This window comes from Sinohyriopsis cumingii, chromosome 9, assembly GCF_028554795.1.
Source record: "Sinohyriopsis cumingii isolate HCF-2022 chromosome 9, ASM2855479v2, whole genome shotgun sequence".
In the NCBI taxonomy this organism is placed as follows: Eukaryota; Metazoa; Mollusca; class Bivalvia; order Unionida; family Unionidae; genus Sinohyriopsis; species Sinohyriopsis cumingii.
In genome coordinates, this window is record NC_142969.1 from 50,344,087 (window position 1) to 50,365,549 (window position 21,463).

At 33.1% G+C, this 21,463-nt stretch overlaps 1 protein-coding gene across 1 annotated transcript in view; it reads left to right on the forward strand.

Moving 5' to 3' along the window:
* Positions 1–18,603: 18,603 nt before the first annotated feature.
* Positions 18,604–21,463, forward strand: part of LOC149791797 (uncharacterized) — a 157,504-nt gene continuing 154,644 nt past the window's right edge. The window contains exon 1 of the mRNA XM_089969269.1: positions 18,604–18,696. Coding sequence (XP_089825395.1) covers positions 18,627–18,696 — 70 coding nt within the window. The 5' untranslated portion in view covers positions 18,604–18,626. The remainder of the gene's footprint in view (positions 18,697–21,463) is intronic.

The window sequence follows — 21,463 nt, forward strand, 5'->3', positions numbered from 1 at the left end:
TTGTATATTAATTAAGCATTATAAACTGAAATGGGATATTCTTCTTTCTGGTATTTCGATACTAGGCAAACGCCACAAAGGTGTAGAAAGGGAACAAGTTATTGTTTTTTCTGACAGCTTTAATAATAGAACAGTCGACTGAAAAGCATTGAAAACTGTATCAGATTTTTCAGGTTCTGCTAGCTTACTGTCCAGAAAAGAGTTTGAATGGTATGTCCAATTGATGATAAAAACTGCAATAATTCTTACCCGATCTATATGGAATTTTAATTGAAACCTCAATATTCCATAATAATTAAAATATAACAAGTGATATTAATCGGCTCTTCGCAAGACCTGTTTTCGATTTATACATTTGTTTTCGTTCTACAAAATACCCAGCAACCACACCAGAAACTATGTCTGAAAAGCTTGTTTTAAGAGTCCATTATCATTAAACTCCATTGCTCGTGCAGTGCAAGCTTGCTGATTATAGTTTTATCGTCGAAGAACATAGAATAATTCAGTCAGTTGCATGAGGCACACTGCATGTACAAAACGAAAAATGATTAGGTGAAACAATGTTGTTTTATTTCTTCTAAATTCAAATCAATTGCCTTTTTAGAACCAATCACCCATGTGCTGTATGATATACAAAAAAACTGGACTGAAGCAAGGCAATGGTGTCTACAAAAATACAGTACATTTGTCGACAGGATTGAGAATGTATCGTCTTTATTTCCCTGGGGATATTGTAGTGATAAATGTTTCTGGACTAGAAATGTGATTCAAGTGAACTTTCGAGCTAAACTAGGTATGTATCAAACACGATTTCACTTTTTTGTTCACAGATTGAGTCGAAGTCATAATTTATATGCTACATATATACGAAACTTATCAAGTACTTACAGGGCAATGATATTCTTCTACTATCTAAAGTAAATGTCAGATATGAGATCAGTCATGGGTTTACGTGACTCGAACGAAATATCCTTATATCTTAGTGTTTCCACAGACGTATTGGTGAACTTCATTATCGTGGTGTCATCTAATCTCAATATATGATCACTCATCTACATGTCCAAATTTTCACACCTACTTGGTTTTGACGTTGATCATCTGGGTTGTTAGGGTCGTCAATATTTTAGTGTGGTGCTTACTTATTATATATTTCAAATTTGATTTCATTTCCCCAAGGGATTAAACTCTTAGCAACACTTTAAACAAAATACTGAATGCATCATCTTTATTTCACGGAGGATATTGTAGTGATGGATGTTTCTGGACTAGAAATGTGATTCAAGTGAACTTTCAGACTGATATAGGTATCAGACATAATTGCACTTTTTTCACTGACTGAGTCGAAGTCATAATTTATAGGCTACAAATATGTGAAACGTATCACTTCCTTGACAATGATGTTCTTCTGCTAGCTAAAGCAAATTTCAGATGTCCGATTCGAGACATGGGGTTAAGTGACTCGAAAGAAATATCATTATCTCTTAGTGTTTGCTCAGGCGTCTTGCCGAAATTAATTATGGTGGTGTCTCAGTATATGATCACACCTCTACATGAATACAATTTTCACACCTACTACGTTCTTCAGCTGGATTATAAGGTTAATCAGTATTAGTGTAGTACTTACTTATAATACATTTCTAATTTGAAATTGCTACAGTTTCAAAGGATTAAACTCTTAACAAAATACCGAACACAAAATGATTTTCAGATGACATTAGCTTGGTATGAGGTTGCTCGAAGTTTTGGTGCATTCAGACGGATATACAGAACGTCCTTATTTTAAAGTTTAAATATGAACGTCAGTACAAACATGAGACGTATAAAATTCCATGTATATTTTAGTCGACGTGCATCTTGCCAGAGCGTCAGAAAACTGATGACGAGTATATAATTAGTTTTTTTTTTAAAGTCCAGATATTCTTCTTCTTCTTCTTCTTCTTCTTATTATTATTATTGCTAAACATATCGATATTATGTGATTAACTTTTTTCCATGATTGTAGTTCGTATTTACGATAATGGTGTTATGTAAACAACATATTTACAGAGCTAACTTTTGTCCATGAATGTAAGCTGTAAGTAAGATGTTAGTAAGTTTAGAATAATCTAGAGATATACATGTTTATAATTAGATTGAAAGTTTCCATAGAAATCAGTCACATCTGGGTCAATTGAAAATGAGTATGAATAGGGAATGGATAAAAAAGTCATTAATTTTTATCTTAGATGAGTCTCTAGACTTCATATACCATCAAATCTTAGTCGTGTTCAGATATATTTTGAGAAGATTTAATGTTGTTATTTAATTCGTTGGAATCGGCCAGTGTTCATTGATGTTGGATATAAACTGTTTTGGGACTTTTGTGAACTCATTCAAGATACATTCTGGATTGCATCATTGTAGTAAAATTATAATCCAAACTATTGGGACACATTCAGGATATGTTATAGTTTTGATAGGACATATATACTATTTGTGATATTGTAAATTGTTTGCTGATTTTACTTCACTTGTAGGTTTCACTTTATTCGGTTACATTTGTTAAGATCCTGAGTCGAAAGAATTACCAAGACTTGGTACTCGTGGTCATACAAGAATTGTTTTTTATATATATAAAACTGAAACGTTTTAATGATCTCATAATCTGGATTTATTATCAGATTGAAGTGATGATAGTTATAAGTTTCTCACCAGTATAATGTGATATGTAGACTTCTGGCAATATTGAATAAACGTCACCTAAATGTACTCAAGATTTGTAACAACCTAAGCCTTTGTTCATGATCAGTATAGGTATGCGACAGTATGAAAAGGCAGCGCTTATTTCATGGTCTAATAACGCGCCACTTTGAACAGTCTTGCATCTGCTAAGAGACCGAGGGTAAACAATTTTTAAAGTCGTGTTGGTTGAGACAATGTTGTAAAATTCAATTGTTCTATTAACTAAATTCACTCTCAAGTGAAAATAAAAAAACAAAAAAGATTAATCATGACTTGAATTTGTCCCTAAGTACTTTTATTTAAAATAACACTGCAATGTTGCCGTTTCTATTTAAACTCCGCTCATTGATGAAGGTGAATGTGGTATAGTTCACAATAGGAAATTATCCTTTACGAATTGTAACAGAGAGCTACACCCGCTATGCGAAACAGGTAATAATTTTATTTAATTTGTCTTTTTCAGTCATAAAGAGCATTCACTTGACAGGAGAACAGCTGAATTTTTTAAATATTTCTTTTTTGACTTATTTCTAAGGCGCAATATCTGTTACTGCCAGTATTTAGTGCGATTATGTACCCCATCGATTGCGAGAGACTATGAATTTTACTTTTGGCACTGATGGTATCCGGTAATGTTTTAGGAAAAGCGTCTTATATTAAGTTTATGTCATAATGTGTTTGCTTGAATGTTTCTTGATAGCAACATACATCTATAAATACAGGAATTCAAACAACATACATTATAAATACAGAAAATCAAACAACATAGATTTATAAATGTTGCCGTTTCTATTTAAACTCCGCTCATTGATGAAGGTGAATGTGGTATAGTTCACAATGGGAAATTATCCTTTACGAATTGTAACAGAGAGCTACACCCGCTATGCGAAACAGGTAATAATTTTATTTAATTTGTCTTTTTCAGTCATAAAGAGCATTCACTTGACAGGAGAACAGCTGAATTTTTTAAATATTTCTTTTTTGACTTATTTCTAAGGCGCAATATCTGTTACTGCCAGTATTTAGTGCGATTATGTACCCCATCGATTGCGAGAGACTATGAATTTTACTTTTTGCACTGATGGTATCCGGTAATGTTTTAGGAAAAGCGTCTTATATTAAGTTTATGTCATGATGTGTTTGCTTGAATGTTTCTTGATAGCAACATACATCTATAAATACAGGAATTCAAACAACATACATTATAAATACATAAAATCAAACAACATAGATTTATAAATGCAGGAAATCAAACAACATTATTATTAATGCAGGAAATCAAGCGCAGAGGGATCGTGCTTTTGCTTATATAAAAATGTATTACTTGAAGATGACATGTTATTTACATTTTTAGCAAAATGTCTTGATATATTACTGTCAATGATGCGTTTAAATTAAATTTGAGAAAGGACAATGTATGTGGCAGAAAGCTCTAGTATAAATTGAGTCACAAGAACAACACAGATTACACTAACAATATTATAAATTAAAAATATTTAATAATAAAATTATAAATTGTTACCTGTGAATACATTGTTTTGTATGAACACAATTGACACTATATACACACCTTGAATGCTGACCGCCTATAACATGAATTTAATGAAAATTAAAAGCCGAGAACCAATACTAATAAACATGTATTCGACCAGAGAATGTTGTTTCATGTGATCTTAAATCAATCTACTTTCCTACTGAATATACGTCTTATTCTGAAATGATATCATCTATTTGAAACAAACGTTTAATGTTTTGTGCATTTATTTTTGTTTTGTAGAAAAAGAGGAGTGATCCAGTTTTAAAACATGACATGTTTATTGGCATGTCCAATATAGTAAAAATGACAAATGATTTGAAAATTGAAACATATCTGCCTTAAAATTAATATTTAGTTTCAAAGAGAGGACTGGAGGATATTAGATATCATGCATAATTACAGCGTTTAAAGTTTGCCCCAACTCAGATCTACTTGACAACATTCCATTAGTACAATATTATTATGAAGAAAATTAAACCTAAATGTGCATGGCAAATACTGGCGGAAAATAATAGGGCAAACGTAAAGCTAATATTCAATTGCAATCTTAAGTGCGAGCAGCTGCATTGGTCCGTCAATGTACATTCCTCCTCAAAATATATATTGAACGATATATCATCATTTAAATCCATTCATAAATATGAAGCATCTGTTTGTCTGTGTGCTATAAAGTGTTATATAAAGTTTAAAAGGGGAATATTTGAAAAGGTCATTGTAATAACTATGTGTATATCTGGTATGTTACGTTTCACCGTGAAACTTGGCGCGTCAGCTAAGGATGACCTACTCTCATCCCGTACCACCTCATTCAGGTGGTTATTCCAAGCTATCATAATCAGAATGCTTTGTGAATTTGCTTCAACTGTGTTTGGTGTCATCTGGTAATGGACAGGCCGACTTACAGAGTTACAGACAGAGACCATAATAATTGTTTTCTAAAATGCGTTGGAATAATACAATATAATAAATCCATATCAGAGGTTTTATTTAACTTCTGGAAGGGTTTCTTTTCCAAATGTCAAACTCTTGTTATTGTGGTCATTTTGATCATTGTGTGATGAATATATAAATACAACACTGTCTTGGTAGAAATGTAACTGAGAGATATAAATATCACACTCCCCAACGAATCACATCCATGTTTACATTTTCAGCGTCGAATAAATATGTGTATAGTTGTTAAAAAGAAAACGTCCAATAAAATTCAAAATGTTACTACTCACATTTATCAACCTAAATGGAAACAAATTGGATTATTTAGCTGAAACTTTGACGATGTGCAGTAAGTCTTCCTCTTAGATCAATAAAAAAGTGTTTGAGCAGTAAAAGAAGAAAACTATTGATTTGGTGCTGATCGTTGCCAGACTGTATATGATTATGCACACTGACTGTTTCTGCCTATCAGCCCAAATTCCCTTTTTATACGTAACGTAAGCGAGATAGGAATATCAAAGTCAGAAAATGCTCTTGTGGACGATTCGGCTGGTGGAAAGTAATCACTCAGAGGTTTATTTTAAATTTTCAGCATTCCTTGCACGGTCTTTGTTCATACACTACTTTGAACAGTTAAAAGTAAATCTAAATGGTGTAGAATAACATGAAATGGAAACAACAATGTCTTGCAAACTTTATTACATGTTTCACGCATGATATATAGTTGTTTGTGATTACTCCAACGCTCTATGTGATATTATATAAGTATGTATGTGTCTACTCCAGCCTGCTCTTTTTTTCTACTTACACTTTACTCCTAGTAGTATAGCCATTAAAACGAGTGACAGAGGCTGTTAGGTTTGTTGATAAAAGTTGCGTAAGAAAAAGTTAGCTTGAATTGCTTCTGTTAACCGAATTGCTGCTATGATCAAACAACGCGGAGCTGAGTAACGCCGCTGCACTACAAGTAAATGAAGCTATTGTTGCACTTTTGCAAGATTGAGCTATGACAATGTCTGTTTGTTTGGTCTGGTGTTTGGTCTTGTTTAGTTTGAAGAAACATACTATAGTCGGAGATGTTATAGAAATGAGTGGAAGCTATGGGAATGCTGACAGAAGCCACCAATGTCTCAAAAGGGTTTTTGTGAGAGACTGGTTCAAGCAGAGGTACAAAAGTTAGCTTAAATCTTTGAAATAATTGAGTGAGAGCAAACTTCGTGATTTGTGGGTGAAACGTAAAGACTTCTGGACGTGGACATTATGAGCTAGCTCTTAAGCATTTCTTTCATGAGGGTACAATTCTATATAAAGTGAAGCTTTCAAGTTTACTGTTTTATATTAACGTGTCTTCTCAATACAACTAAATTAAAGCTTTAGTACAGAAAATGGCAAACATCATCTACATCAGGAATTTCCGAGGGAAACCCCGATGTCTTGAACTCAAAATATAAGTAAACATGTTTACCTACAAATAATAATAACCTTAATATAAAATCTACAATCATAGATAAAAATTAATTATGCAAGACAAAAATTAGCTATTTAATATGTTGTTTACAACCAAAAATATTTAGTCAAGGAGGACCAAACTCTTCTGCAAAATTATTGACAAAGGTCAATTACACAATACAAAGCAAATATGCACACATCCTTTCATACAGAAAAAAGAAAGATTTAGACAGCAAAGCTTTCTTTTTCATATTAGTCAAACATACCATATATTGAAAATTACATAGGGAGATGTGTTATCAAGAATTAAAAGTATATGCAAAACAAAGCAATATTGTACTTCTAAACACATGAAAGTGCATCTTCAATTAGATTATCTCTTTTCTTAATGAGCTAATGCATTTCTACAACATCAAACTCCTGACTATTCTTTGATGTTTGATTTTCATTTTGATTAACGAAGTAAGGAAGTTGTGATCACTGAATGCAATGATCGGGTAACTAGCGGAGGTAATATACACTTCAAAGGTTACAAAACCACTTTCAAAACCATACAATCCTTCTCGACTTTGGAATAAGTTCTGTAGTGCTTGTTTGATTTGCTTTAGAAACATAGCACACTGGATAATCCACATCAATCTGATCTTTTTGAATCAATATTCAAGTAAACCCTATATCACTTGAATCAACAAACTTTCTAAAAGACTAAAATAACTGGTGCACTTTATGTATGTCGTTTAATTTATCAAAAGCATACTGATAATTGTCGAACCAACGAAACTAGCCTTTCTCGCTCAAGAAATTGTTTAGGGGTTCAGCAATAATGGAAAATTGGAACAACATTTAAGGTAATATACAGCCATCCACAACATAGACATCATTTGTACTGATGGCACAGGGAATTGATAGATAGCCTTGAATACAACTCCTCTACGTTTAATATGACCCTGTCACACAGCCAAAAACTGTGAAACAAATACATAAACTCACTTTTTCTTGCATCGTCAAATTTGCATCAGAGTCCATTAAATAATGTCCATATGGTTTCCCAATGATCCTTCCATGCATCGTTGTAGATCATTATGTCATCGATGTAAGAGTCGCAGTAGACCAGGTATTATCATGGTCATTAAAGTCTGGAAAGTTGAAAGAGAATCCTTTATACCAAACGGTATCACTTTACGTTGATAAAGTTGATCTGTAGTTACAAATGCCGAAATTTCACCTTATATCTGCCCAATTTTCAGAACGACATGATAGCTGTTGAGCGGAACCTATAGGAGTTTGAGCTGTGAGAGGCGTGTCAAAATTATCGACTGCATTACATCCGTTGATTAAGGCTTGGTTTGCAGTTATGATTCTATGAACCTCCAATGACTTTTATAAAAGTGTATAAATACACAGTTATGAACAAATGGAATTTAAATGATCCCAAGTGTGATACAATAGAAAAAGGAGGTATTGTTCCATTTCTTGATGATGAAAGACTCAGAGCTAGGGATGTTTTCCGGGTGGATCCTACCGCTGCCCTAATATTGTGTCCACAATTATTTTACATATGATCATATCATCACAATTTGTCTTAATATGATATAGACACTCTTTGGGGGAAAAATGTGCGTGTGTGTGTGTGTGTGTGTGTGTGTGTGTGTGTGTGTGTGAGAGAGAGAGAGAGAGAGAGAGAGAGAGAGAGAGAGAGAGAAAGAGATTGGATAGTAAGTCGTCCCCAATCTTTGGACACTGACATGTAAACCGCAAATTTGTATGTTTATTGAACTTTAGCTTTATATAACTCTGATACAGAAATATCACGTTGATCAGGGCAAATTATTATTTAGCAGATAAGACGCTTTGACGGTTCGGGGGCCCTATATATAAAGTTAGTTGTTCAAAGAACAGAAGTTATTTTCGAAGAGTTATCGTATAAAAATTTAACTTCAAGCAAGGATTTGATGTGTGTATTTCTTCAATGTAGTTAGGTTTAACTCGGAAAAAATGACACGAGTTATAGTAAATATAAATACTTAAAACGTTGCTAGAGGACCTTGCCTATTAGATTATTGTCTTGTCTTTCATTAAGAGAGCATTTTCATGTCAAAGATCTTTTTCTACTTCATACAATACGGATTTACCGTAATAGGTGACTGGTGCACCCGGCAAAATAGAACCGTTCCGTCGTACACGGTCTATATATATGCTGGGAAGCCAATAGCATAAGCAGGAAAGTAGTAAAGTCAGGATCTTGCAACGCTTGGTCATAGACGTCTTTCGTACAACAGTAACGTCAGTCCGATTATAGCGAATATGCGAGCTTCCCCTCTACATGCAATGATTACTTGGAAAGTTCACGTCTACGCCGTTCAGCGTGGGTAAAATACATAGATTATGTTCTTTCCCTTAGATGGAAAATGATCGTTATCTGCAGTTATACTAACACCCGAACTGAGACACGGTTTTGAATGAAAGAGAAGAGTGCTCTCAACAACATTTGACTGTTGCCGTAATTAGAGGGTTATGTGCTACAATTAAACCAGAAATAACCAAATGATATATAAATAAAATAAAATAGAACAACAAAAAACCACGAAACCAGTAAAGTGAGAAAATAAACGAATACAACCAAAACACAAGACATTGCACACTTTTTACATTCTGTGCATGAAAAGTTATGTTGTGGGATGTGGTTGGTTATTTGCAGAATAGTGCGAAACGACAGTCATGGAAGAAAATCTATACAGGCAGAAATATCTTCTTTAGCCAAATACCATGAATACATTTCATTCAACACTGACGCATAGGTGGATCCCCCTCTCGTCCTTGCTGGTGGGGTCCAAAGGAATGCTGAACATAACATTTGGCACCAGTTCGGATGCAGGAGCTGCCGGAAAGAAGTCGTTGTTGACAACCTGCCCCCTTATGGGCTCTACTCCAGATTTTCTGTCTGGGTTTACTCCCTTAGCCTTTCCTTCTCCCGAAGAAATCCACAAGGCAGAGGAGGCATCATCAAATGGCTGGGACACGTCGTGGGTTTGAAATCAGATTTTCCTTCTCCTAGACGAACTGCTTGACAATGCAAACGAGCTCCATCTGCACGGGTTTGGAGTCAGAGTTTTCCTTCTCTTAGACTGGCTGTCTACCAAAGCTAACGAGCCCAGTCTGCCCACCCAGTTCTATCGCCGGGCAAACGGTCGCGCCACACAGCAGGCTCTGTGAAAACAGAGGACCCCTCATGAAGGTGCTACTGTGGACACAATAGTGTAGGAGAGGCTATATGCAATTAACCTCCTGCTTTGCAGAGACAGACAGCTATCACTACACCTGGAAAGGATAGGCTGTGAGAGATGCTTCACTTTCCATTGTGCAATTATATATATATATATATATATATATATATATATATATATATATATATATATATATATATATATATATATATATATATATATATATATATATATATATATATATATATATATATATATGCGTTCATTGGTAAATTGTTCGCTGTTAAATAAAAAACCAAGTTACTTAAATAATGTCTCAATTAGACCATTTAAATACTTTTTGTCATGTAAAATTAACTTTAATAAAAGTCATATCATATGTTGACAGTGAATATAGTCCTATTTCAATTGAAAAGTGTAGCATTTTTTAGTAATATATCATCAACTGTGTCCACATAATGAACGTTCATTCACAACAGTTGCACATAACTTACCTAGAATTTGTTTTGCCTATTATGATAATAACGTTAGTGACCCAGGTAAAAAATACATATCAAGATTAAGCTCTTTTGTATTTCAAAATATTATCATAAAAATGAAAATAAATTATTATATCACTAAGAATATTGTAACTATTCATGATAATTCTCGCTCCATATAATTCTGATTGAATTTACTAGCCAGCAATATTAATTTTCACGATGGAAGACTAGTCATTAAAAGCCATCATTGGTAGAGAGACCATCCAGATTTAACAATCTAAAGTGTAAAAAACCTTTTTGACTTTTTCGTTCAGGTATATTTGTTTCAACACACGTAAACTAAGACAACCGTACTGTTATCGAGGTGAATTGTAGTGTTATGCATATATGACATCCACGATCTAAAGAGTGACTAATGATAATTTGCGCTGACTGGAAAATGAGACGGGTTTGAATGTATTGGTCTAAGCCGATAATAGTACGGTTGTCTTAGTTTCAAAGTCATGAAACAAGATGTCCTGAAGGAACAAAACCCCCATTAATATACATAATTTATACATTCATATTCATTATAATTTATACATTCATTATGACAAATTCCGGTGATATATGCAAACACAGCTGTATACATACATAATTAGATATGCAAATATATTTGTCCGCATATACTCATTGCATGCTTGAGAATATATATCCATCATAGATGCGTACATGTCGCTTGCTGACAGAAAATACGTTGATATCATGGAAACCCAGTATATAAGACCATTCCTAATTAGGGTCTCTTAACTTCATTTTGTTGATTTATTGTATGGATTTTAGGTGAATAAATGCTACTTAATTCTGAGTATTTATCCATATATTTACTCTTTTGTAGTAATCAAGACTGCTTTGGAGACACCACGTCCTTATTTCAATGAAGGAAGTAATAATTTCATATTGATGAATACTAAAGTAACATCAATGACAACAACACAGGCCTCAAGACAAACTAATCGTATAAATGCAACAATCAAAACATCATCTATATATGGAGCATCATCTGTTGCCAACGACATCGCGAAACGTACAACTTTTGGATTAAACGAAAATAATTAATCCTTATTGGTACCGGTAGGAGCAACTACGTCTAGGAATCATCTTGAAGATTCCCCTCATAAATCTGGTAAAATGCGATGTATTTTTAAGTTTCGTCTTATGAGACGAAATCAGTAATATTGTTTGATTTTCAATATCAAATGGATTTCACTTAAAAATAAAGCTATAACATTAAAATTATATATTATGCTAGTTTTCTGTTATTAAAAATTATGTGTCCCATGCTCATAATTAAAACAAACTTATTTTATCCGACACCTCAGCTTATTAGTAGTACAGACTGGAAAATGATTATCACATCTACGTTTCGTTGATTGCAAAAAGTACAAGCATAAGTGCCATATATACAATATACTTATGTTCGTACAATCTTTTACTTGTGAACGTATAGTCATCTAAGCAAATATAATCGTGCCTTGCATTTAAAAACATAACCTATAGTTTGATATCTATTTCAGATACCGGTATTATTATCGGAGCACAGACAGGGACCTTCGTTTTTCTAATGATGACAGTTCTTGTCATTATCATTTTCCACAGGAGACTGCTGCAGAGGTAAAATGTGTATATATCGCATACTAAATTGCAATTTCTCGACTCCAAAGTCGACTGCAAAATAAGTTCGCATATCCTATGGCAATGTTATGTTTTGTCTTGAAGGAATCTACATGTTGCACAAAACTACCATCATTTAATTTGCAATAGTCATTCGTCTTTAAAACTGTCTCATCCATAGATGAAGCACTAGACCATAACTGTGTCAAGCGAGTGTGCATGCTTAAATCAAACGTTTGATTATGATTCTATGATTGTATGGCTTAGTGTTGCCTTTGTAACATATGAGTAAACATCATTGGTACTGTTTTACATGTCTGATTTCCCCGATTATCATGGCATCGTCTTTGACTTCTTAATAAATCTATATTATGAAAGGATGCACTCGAGTGGAATGGTCTCCATGTTGACCAGGGGCTCATGACGAAAGGAACTGCAGTGCAATGCATTTCAGACGAGATAGAAATAATTGCAGCAGTACTAGTAGTAGCAAGAACAGATGAAGGTTAATTATAAGTAGTAGTATGACGGTTATTAAATATAGCCCTTAAACTACTACTACTACCACTACTAGTACTATTTCTATTATCATCATAGACACTACTACATTTACAATCATTTACAATTTTAGTAGCATTATTAACATTTGTTGTTATTTGTAGAAGCAGTGAACATGATGCTATTATAATTGTTTACGCAGCGAGAGTGCATCGTTTTGTGTCATAGTGGCGGGATACGTAGGATATGTTCTCTCATAATGTTGATGCATGCACAATACAATACATCTCAATTTAGTCCAGTTGACTTATAATATAAAACTGTATAAGTCATGCAGTTAAGGTATTACATGCTATATCCTAAAGATAACTTCTTTGTGTTAGGTCTCATGTCGTGGGCTGATAAAGTAATATATGTTTTTTCTTTTTTCTTTTCTTTACTTTACGAACTGGAGAATGGTGTTTATACTTTTCTTTTCTTTCAGAACCGTGGAAAATAAATAAATCAAAACATGATAGAAAAAATAGAAAAATGACTAAAACAGATACAACCGATCCTTATCAATGTCATGGTGTTCCGCTAGAAACCGGGTCTGGCCATACATTGTTTGCTCAGTTGGAAGGTAATTGTGAAGGATCCCATTGTGGTATTTTCGGACAAATATCAGATCCTGGGAAGCCTGCCTCTATGCTCGACCCGGCAGGGAGTAAATTGAATTATAAAACACTTACCAAAATAATAAATGTCAACTCCAGCGATCCGAACTCCAACATAAATTATGATGGCTACCATCACCTGAATCGCATAACAGAAGGTAGAGATGACAACGTAGCTGGAAACGTTTACGATACGGTCAATACTGAGTAAACAAATGTGTATATATGTACACCAGACAGCATTTATAGCATATCTGGTGAAGATGGCTAACCTCTTTATGAAAATGTTGGCCTGTGTGATAGAGTGAACACTACAATCTCTGAGCACACACACACACACACACACACACACACACACACACATATATATATATATATATATATATATATATATATATATATATATATATATATATATATATATATATATATATATATATATATATATATATATATATATATATATATATATATATATATATATATATCGTTGACTGAAATATATAAACAGATAAATAAATCCCCATCTCACGTATTAAATAAAATTTAAAATATGTAGGTTTATGTACTTGAAAAGCAGGAATTAACATTTCGGAGTTGAAAGTCGAAAGACGCTCATACAGTAATTTCTAAAAAAAACATATATATATATATATATATATATATATATATATATATATATATATATATATATATATATATATATATATATATATAATATTCTCTTTCATTGAAATTGTATTGGACAAAGACATGCATATGGATTATAGTTATTTGTAAGAACGACCACGATAAGTATTTTGTACATTGCTTCAGTTCTTATATGGTTCATTGTAGATACTGTGTTCGCTAAATAGGATCATATTAAATGTGAAGAGGTGACATCCTTATTTCCTCCATTATGTTTAATTATATATCCGTATTGGAGATGGTATACAATGCGTTAAGTGAACGAAAATCACTAACTCTGAACGTATATACCATTACTGGTATTACACTTGCGTTATCATATTGCAAATGCATTGACAGAAAAGGTTCATTAAAATCTATATAATTATTTTGATTTTTCTTTCTTAACACTGTATGTTTAATAAAAAAGACTAAAACCTCCTTTTGCACGAGGCAGTTATTTACTGAGATTTAGCTCAAAACGAATGTCAACTAATAGTTGCATGAAAGTTAATTTAGAAGAAATATGCAATCTGTGCGGAACAATTAGTTATTATAGCATATACCATATGTGTTCAGAAGCACAATAAAGATACAGGCATCGACCATGAGCAACTGTATGCTTGATCTCCTGTCAGTATAGTAAATGTCATGTTGAGAAATCTTTCACATTAAAACATCTAAATTAAAAACAAAACATAAAATATCAACCAAATGGCGACTGAAACTTGAATTATATCTTGATATTTTTAACTTCAGTACAAACATTTTTTTAAACAATTGAAATCATTTGGTGAAACCAAACTTGACTTCCCTTCTATGCGTGTAAGTGTGTTCTTGCTTTATTGGCTTTTGTGTTTGCCAATTTTGTTCAAGTTTTATTCAGCTAATGATCAGTTTTGTGAGAGTTCGGTAATGGCGGGGAAATTTCCATGCAGATTCACTTTATTTGTCGAGAAGGTAGATGAAAAGCGTTCTCCTCAGAGTACTTTTATGAAATTTTGTCAAAATCAGTCAAACGGTTCTCGTAAGTAACAGGTGTTAAAATATGTTTACGGTACTACAAATACAGCAACCGTACACAGGACTTGTCAAAAACTGCAAAAACAGAGTATGACAGGTGTAAATGGAATAGTCCTGGTAGAGATGCCGCTTTGATGAAACACGAATGACCTCGTTTGGTGATCAAAATAGGTTTATATTACCACATATATCAACACCAGAAACATAATTTCAAATATAGCGGATAGAATTTGTATCTGTTCTTGTATAAAGGTCTTTGAAATTTGTTCAAGCAATATCGATCGTCCTTCAAATATGGCAGTAGTTACCAAAAATAAAAGTCTTCAGACGACATCTTCTGTCAAATGCTTTTAAGGAATTTGACCGAATGTGACAGAACTCACCTGAACTGTGTACGAAACAAATGGTAAAGGACATTCAGCAAACATCGTCTCCATAAAAAACAAGGAAACATTTAAACGATTTGCTCTTAAAAATCTCTGAACAGAATTTGAAATAATCTGACAAAGATTTCTAGCGTTAGGTTCTGTCAGGTTTGTTCAGGTGATACAAACGCATATTTGGGACAGATTAACGTAGTTCGTCATGAACCTATCTGAACACATCATGCCAGAACATAATACAAACTAAACGTTGTTTTGAACATAGAGAGAAAGATGAATGACTGCGTTTCAAAATTATTTTGAAAGGATGTGATCAAATTTTGAAGAAAGCATTGTGGTACAAAATCCTTCAAAGCTTCAGATTGAATTTAAATCCAATATCAAATATGGCCACATGTACTAAAATAGAAAATATTTGAATGTTCCTTTCTATATTTTCCTGAGTAGAATTTGACTGAATGGTCAGAGAGCATCATATTGCTGCTGTCTTTCTTCATTTAAATGATGAAGTCAACCATCTTTCAATATGACTACTCTCACGAAAAATATAAATATGTACAAGAGACGTATTCAACTGCTCAACTGAAACCGACCATATTTTATAAACATATATTGTCACGAAAATCATTATTCCTTTTGCAAATGATGACAATCTGTGATTAAGTTGAGCCTGCATTACTAAAATTCTAAACACTACTTATTTCCACTTACTTTGACTACATTTGACAGAAAAATGCTGATTATAAGTCATGTCAGGAGTGTGCGAACAGTACCGATCCGATATCAAATAAGTGTACGTTTCTAAAATATAAAACCTTCCAAAGGATTTCGTTTCACAAGCCTTAGATAGAATTAAGACCACAGTTGACAGAATAAACACTGGCAGAAAGTCTTTTGATTTTTGAGCAAGTAACGCAAATCTTACGTCAATCATGGCATCCGTTGATGGAAATCGAAAGTACATAGACAACTATCTTCTAAAATGTCCCATCAAATTATGTAGGTTGACATGGTACATTTTAAGGCATAAAAGGCTTGGACAAATGACGCAAATAGGCCATTCAATGAACTCGCAACTACTGCTGAACAGTTTCACATAATTAGAAGAAAAGAAACGGAAAGATTTTTGAAACTGTGTAAAATTATGCTGGGCCGTTTAAAATCATTCGCCGTTACTAAAATAAGAAATGTTTTTAATCGACTTCTATGATCAATTTGACAGAATGCTTCCTTGACCATTATAAAAATTTTAATCAAATAACAGAATGCGTCTGGCACCATGAGCATTTAAACTGTATATAAATTATGCAAATATAAATCTAACAATGTTCACCGTTTCTAAACATGAAACTAAATGAACTGAATGACCACCAACAGTTGATAATCATGAAAAAAAAAACGAACAAAACGACGTCTAATAAAGTACGGCCTGGCGGAACATTAAAAACATTTTAAGGAAAGGATCTTCAGATAGACATATTTTAAATTTGCATATGCAATTTAAATAAATACATTTAGATCCATTATCAAATATGGCCAATGTTACTTTAAAGAAATAAAAAGCTGATACGTGCCTGTCATATTTACCTCTGAACAGAAATGACATTATAAAAAAACACAAAATGCTCATCCAATTTTAAACAAGGGGGTTGTTTCTAAATTAAACAATTTTGCACTCAACACAAGTTTCAATCTATCTATATGTCTATCTTTCTATCTATCTATCTATCTATCTATCTATCTATCTATCTATCTATCTATCTATCTATCTATCCATCCATCCATCCATGCATCCATCCATCCATCCACCCACCCACCCACCCACCCATCCATCCATCCATCCATCCATCCATCTATCTATCTATCTATCTATCTATCTATCTATATATCTATCTATCTATCTATCTATTTATCTATCTATCTTCTAAAGGATACCAGGTGTGTTTATCCTTTGTTATTTGAAGCGCTATTGCATCCTCATCGATGTTCTTCAGGTAGACATATAGTTAAAATCTATTTGTAAGGCTGATCTAAACCATCTGAACAAATCTCAAAGTCGTTTATAAAACATTATTTCCTAATTGAACTTTCTCAAATTGTGTCGGCTAAATATAATATGTTCTAAAGTTTAAAAAATATGTTTGGCATCATAAGCACATTTGACAGACATTTTACACAAAAAGTTTAAAAGCCTTCATTCCAGGATGCTTAAATTGGTTTCTATTAGTCAAATTCTTTTGAGTAATGTTTCAGAGTCATCTGAAGGTTGATCTAAATTTAGTAACAGCGGACATATCTTATAGCTGATTGATTTGTTTTCATGTGTATATGTATGTGTGTCGATGTCACTATGTTAAAATACGGTTTCAAAATTGATCTAATATTTAAATTGCAGACGGACTAGAATGTGCTATTTGACAGTATTTATTTTATAGAATTCCATCCCTCCTGAATCACAACTATAAAATCCTTTGTACATATTGTTGTAACTAATGAATATGTTTTATTGAAAATACAACAAAATTTTAGTCTCTGGTATGTATTTGATTACTTCGCCACTAATATACAAATTGATGTCAGAATATCTAACTGGTTTTTTGTGCAATAACTAATATACTAATCCTGACGTACACTGACAAGACCCATATCATCTGGCTTACAAGTGATGGTGGTCATCGGTGTGTACTGACCCTGATACATAACATAGGCTTATAAATATCACTATCAGTGAAAATCATTTCCTCGATGCACGCATTTATCCTTCAGTTTTCCATCACGGGGTAATACGGCCGCAATTATTTCCAATTCTTTTGTCTCCTCTTCTATATATACCCCACTATCTTTACGATATCGTTTGCAAGTATGCGATATTTCACTGCGCCGAGTGGCTGTATACACATCTTGTAGTAATTGTAATGACAGATGCTGTATTAACATACATAACAAATGTGTTACATGTCGTGTCAATTTTCTAGTGCATTGATGACTCTGCAACACCACAACATTTGCCAGCATTTTCGCTGTCAAGGTTTAATACTATATTGTAGCTGTATTCGTTCCTTGTAACAGCAGGTATTTAAAGCTAAAGTCGGCAGATTAACAAGATCAATTAAGCATTACAGACTTCTCTGTACTTGACTTGTACTGAGACATAATTTTCCACACAAATACACATTTATCATCAGTAGCTACACGGTTAAACACATATATGATGATGTTCTGCTTGAGGACAGTTTCATTAAAGAGTTAGTTGTACAGTAACACACGAATACCATAGCTGTGTTGATACGATATGGAGTCCTATCGTTGAACAAAGGATACTCCACTTGACCTAGTCAGATAAATAAATCAATATACTTGCGCGTTGTGTTTTTAAACTTCCTGCCTGCTCATTTGCAATGGACAGTACGACTATTTGTAAATTCATAATTTGGATCGGAATTTTGCAAAAGAGTTCAATTTATCATGGTAAGTTTAACTAGATATTACCTGAACTTGAAAACAATCTCTTTGCTAACAATCTTTTGTAAGATTTGTTATTTCAAGAAGACAGAGAGGACGTTTCATAACGTTTGAAATCCATTTTAGTATTTTAGAAGCGTTACCCGTGACAACATTTATTGCTTCCAGATATTTCTAAGAATAAGTGAGAGTCACTGAGTGCTTGATTTTGTTTATTTATTTCATTTTACAAAGTGACTCATAATAAACACAGGCACAAATTGATGATATTTGTAATACTCGGTAGCATATATTAAAACCTTTAATATAATAATGATGCTTACACTAGTGTGTCAAAAGCTCTCTCATTTAATACTACATATACATTGCAAACATAACACACTAAAGTAAATTTGAAATTTTCCGTGGATCTCCCGAGCAGACATTGTTAAATATAGGTGATTTCTTTAGACAACGATTTACCGAAGAACAATTTGATTCCTTTAAATTATTGCGGTACGATTGAATAACAAATTCGCTAGGTATAAACTCTGTCACCTTTGTATCAGTGACATGTTCTCCTCTATGTATTGCACGATATATTTTATAAATAGATTATTCGGCCTTTCGTGTTTCGGTTTATGAGATGTTGTCTTCGCATTGACTTTTATTCGATTTATTTACGTTTTCAGATGACATAATCTAGCTCATCCTCTACTTTTCGATATAATCGAATTAAGTTACGCTTAACGAAATATTTCGCCCCCGTGTTCGTAAAGTGATGCTGACTAGACCATAAAAGCTTACGTTTTCAACGTAGCAGCAGGTGTAGCCGTTATCGGTTGGATTGACTCTGTTGAAGTGTTCTGTTGGAGTATCTGAAGCAACCTACAATCATTCCTTATTTTGAAAACACCGTCAACTAATACTCGTTTTTCCTACTACTTTCGAAATTTTCAAACATTGTGTTAATGTTTTACGATAGGCTAGTAACATGTATAGATACAGTGTTTTGTTACACTTTCTATAAGTTGGATATCGAATATGCGCTATGTTGATAACAGTTTTGGTTTACCTTTCTCTCTTTCTGTTAATTCGTTGATTATCCAAGGATGTGTGCCGAAGTGACAGTTGGAATTGTTGAAATTGTAACCTCTACTATAGATAATTGTCCAATATTTGTTGTCTGTTTGTTTTCACCAATACTGTTTACATTAAGGTTCTTATCTTATGTTTTCATTGAAATTTAAGTGAGAATGGATTTCAGACTACATTAACATTTTCCGGCAAGTATTCCTCGATTTCCAAACGTTTGGTGTGCAGACACATGAGAAGTGATTGAGATTTTGAATTATCATATTTAACAGGGTCTTTAGAGTTTTTCCTGATCAGTTTAGATTAACGTTATCATGCGTGAATGCTTTATCATTGTACATTTATGCTGTTGTCCACCATAATATATTCATTGTAGTATGTTAGCAGTTCAAACTCACCCATAGTGAGCTAGTTCATGAGCACAGAAAGAGTGAGTGATATCAAGTGTTTATCTTTAGTGAACCAATTTATTAAGTCTTCTAAGATGTGGCACGATATCACTGCAATTTTCGTTACATATTAGTCATTAAACTGCAATGTTTAACTTGAATTGTTCATGATAGACTTTTTTGGTCTGTAGTCATATGATCGAGTTAATTTTAGACAAACATAATATATCAGTCTGAAGAATGAATGTTTCGTAAAAGGTTCCCACGGTATCGATGCACCCAGAAGGAAAGATATAATTTCGTATAAATATGCTGTCTTTAAACGATCCTTGTCAAAAGAACACGCCATTGCTCTTTTGCATTATATCATGTTATATTTTGTTGTTTAGTTTTGCTAATCTGTTAGTGACCTTCAACAATCTCATACTTATTAACGCTGATACAGAAATTATCTTGAATTTGCTGTTGTCCTCATGTTCCTGTTAGACTATTGTATCTCGAAATATTGTATTTTGATTATTACTTTTTTTCATTTCTTCGACTGGAATGTATACAGATATCCTTAGGCGCAATAACGTTTCTGCAGTATCAAATCAGGAATTTTCTTCCTTTATAACAACTTATAAAAAAGAAATTATGTTATGAATTCCAAAGATGATACATAATTCCATAAGACCTTTCTACTTAAGAGAAAGAAAGTTTTAAATCATAGAATATGTTTTATCTCGTAAAACATACATATAAATCACACTGTATAAAATAAAAAAAACGTAAATTATACAATGCTTTATACAAACCAATCTAATTCTGTACTTCTAAACACGTGAAAATGTGTCTACCATCAAATTTTGTTTCCCTTATTGTATCTGATTTGTATGATATATGATCGTAAAATCAGACTCCATCCTAACAATCTTTGATTCTTATTCTTGCTTTTATTAACGACAATGAAGGATTGTACTTTTACACAAGTTGATTTTCAGAGTGTTGTTTAGCTGTGCCTTTAGACAATATCCGGATTGTTTGCATGATTGATACCACATCTCGTACATATCATATAATCGGCCCATAGATCAGTACTGAATTAGAACATGGGTAGACAACACACCCTCTTCCTAATGCTAGCAGCATATTCATTCCAGAATACTTACCAACACAACATTTCTCACACAGCTCTTTTAATTCATAGTTTCAGCCTTGCGCACGTCTGTTAGTATTGAAACACCATTTAAATAATTCTTGCAAAATCTTGTGAACGCCCTGCATTAAGGTCGGTATACGATCCAGTAAAAAACATTTCTAACACTGAC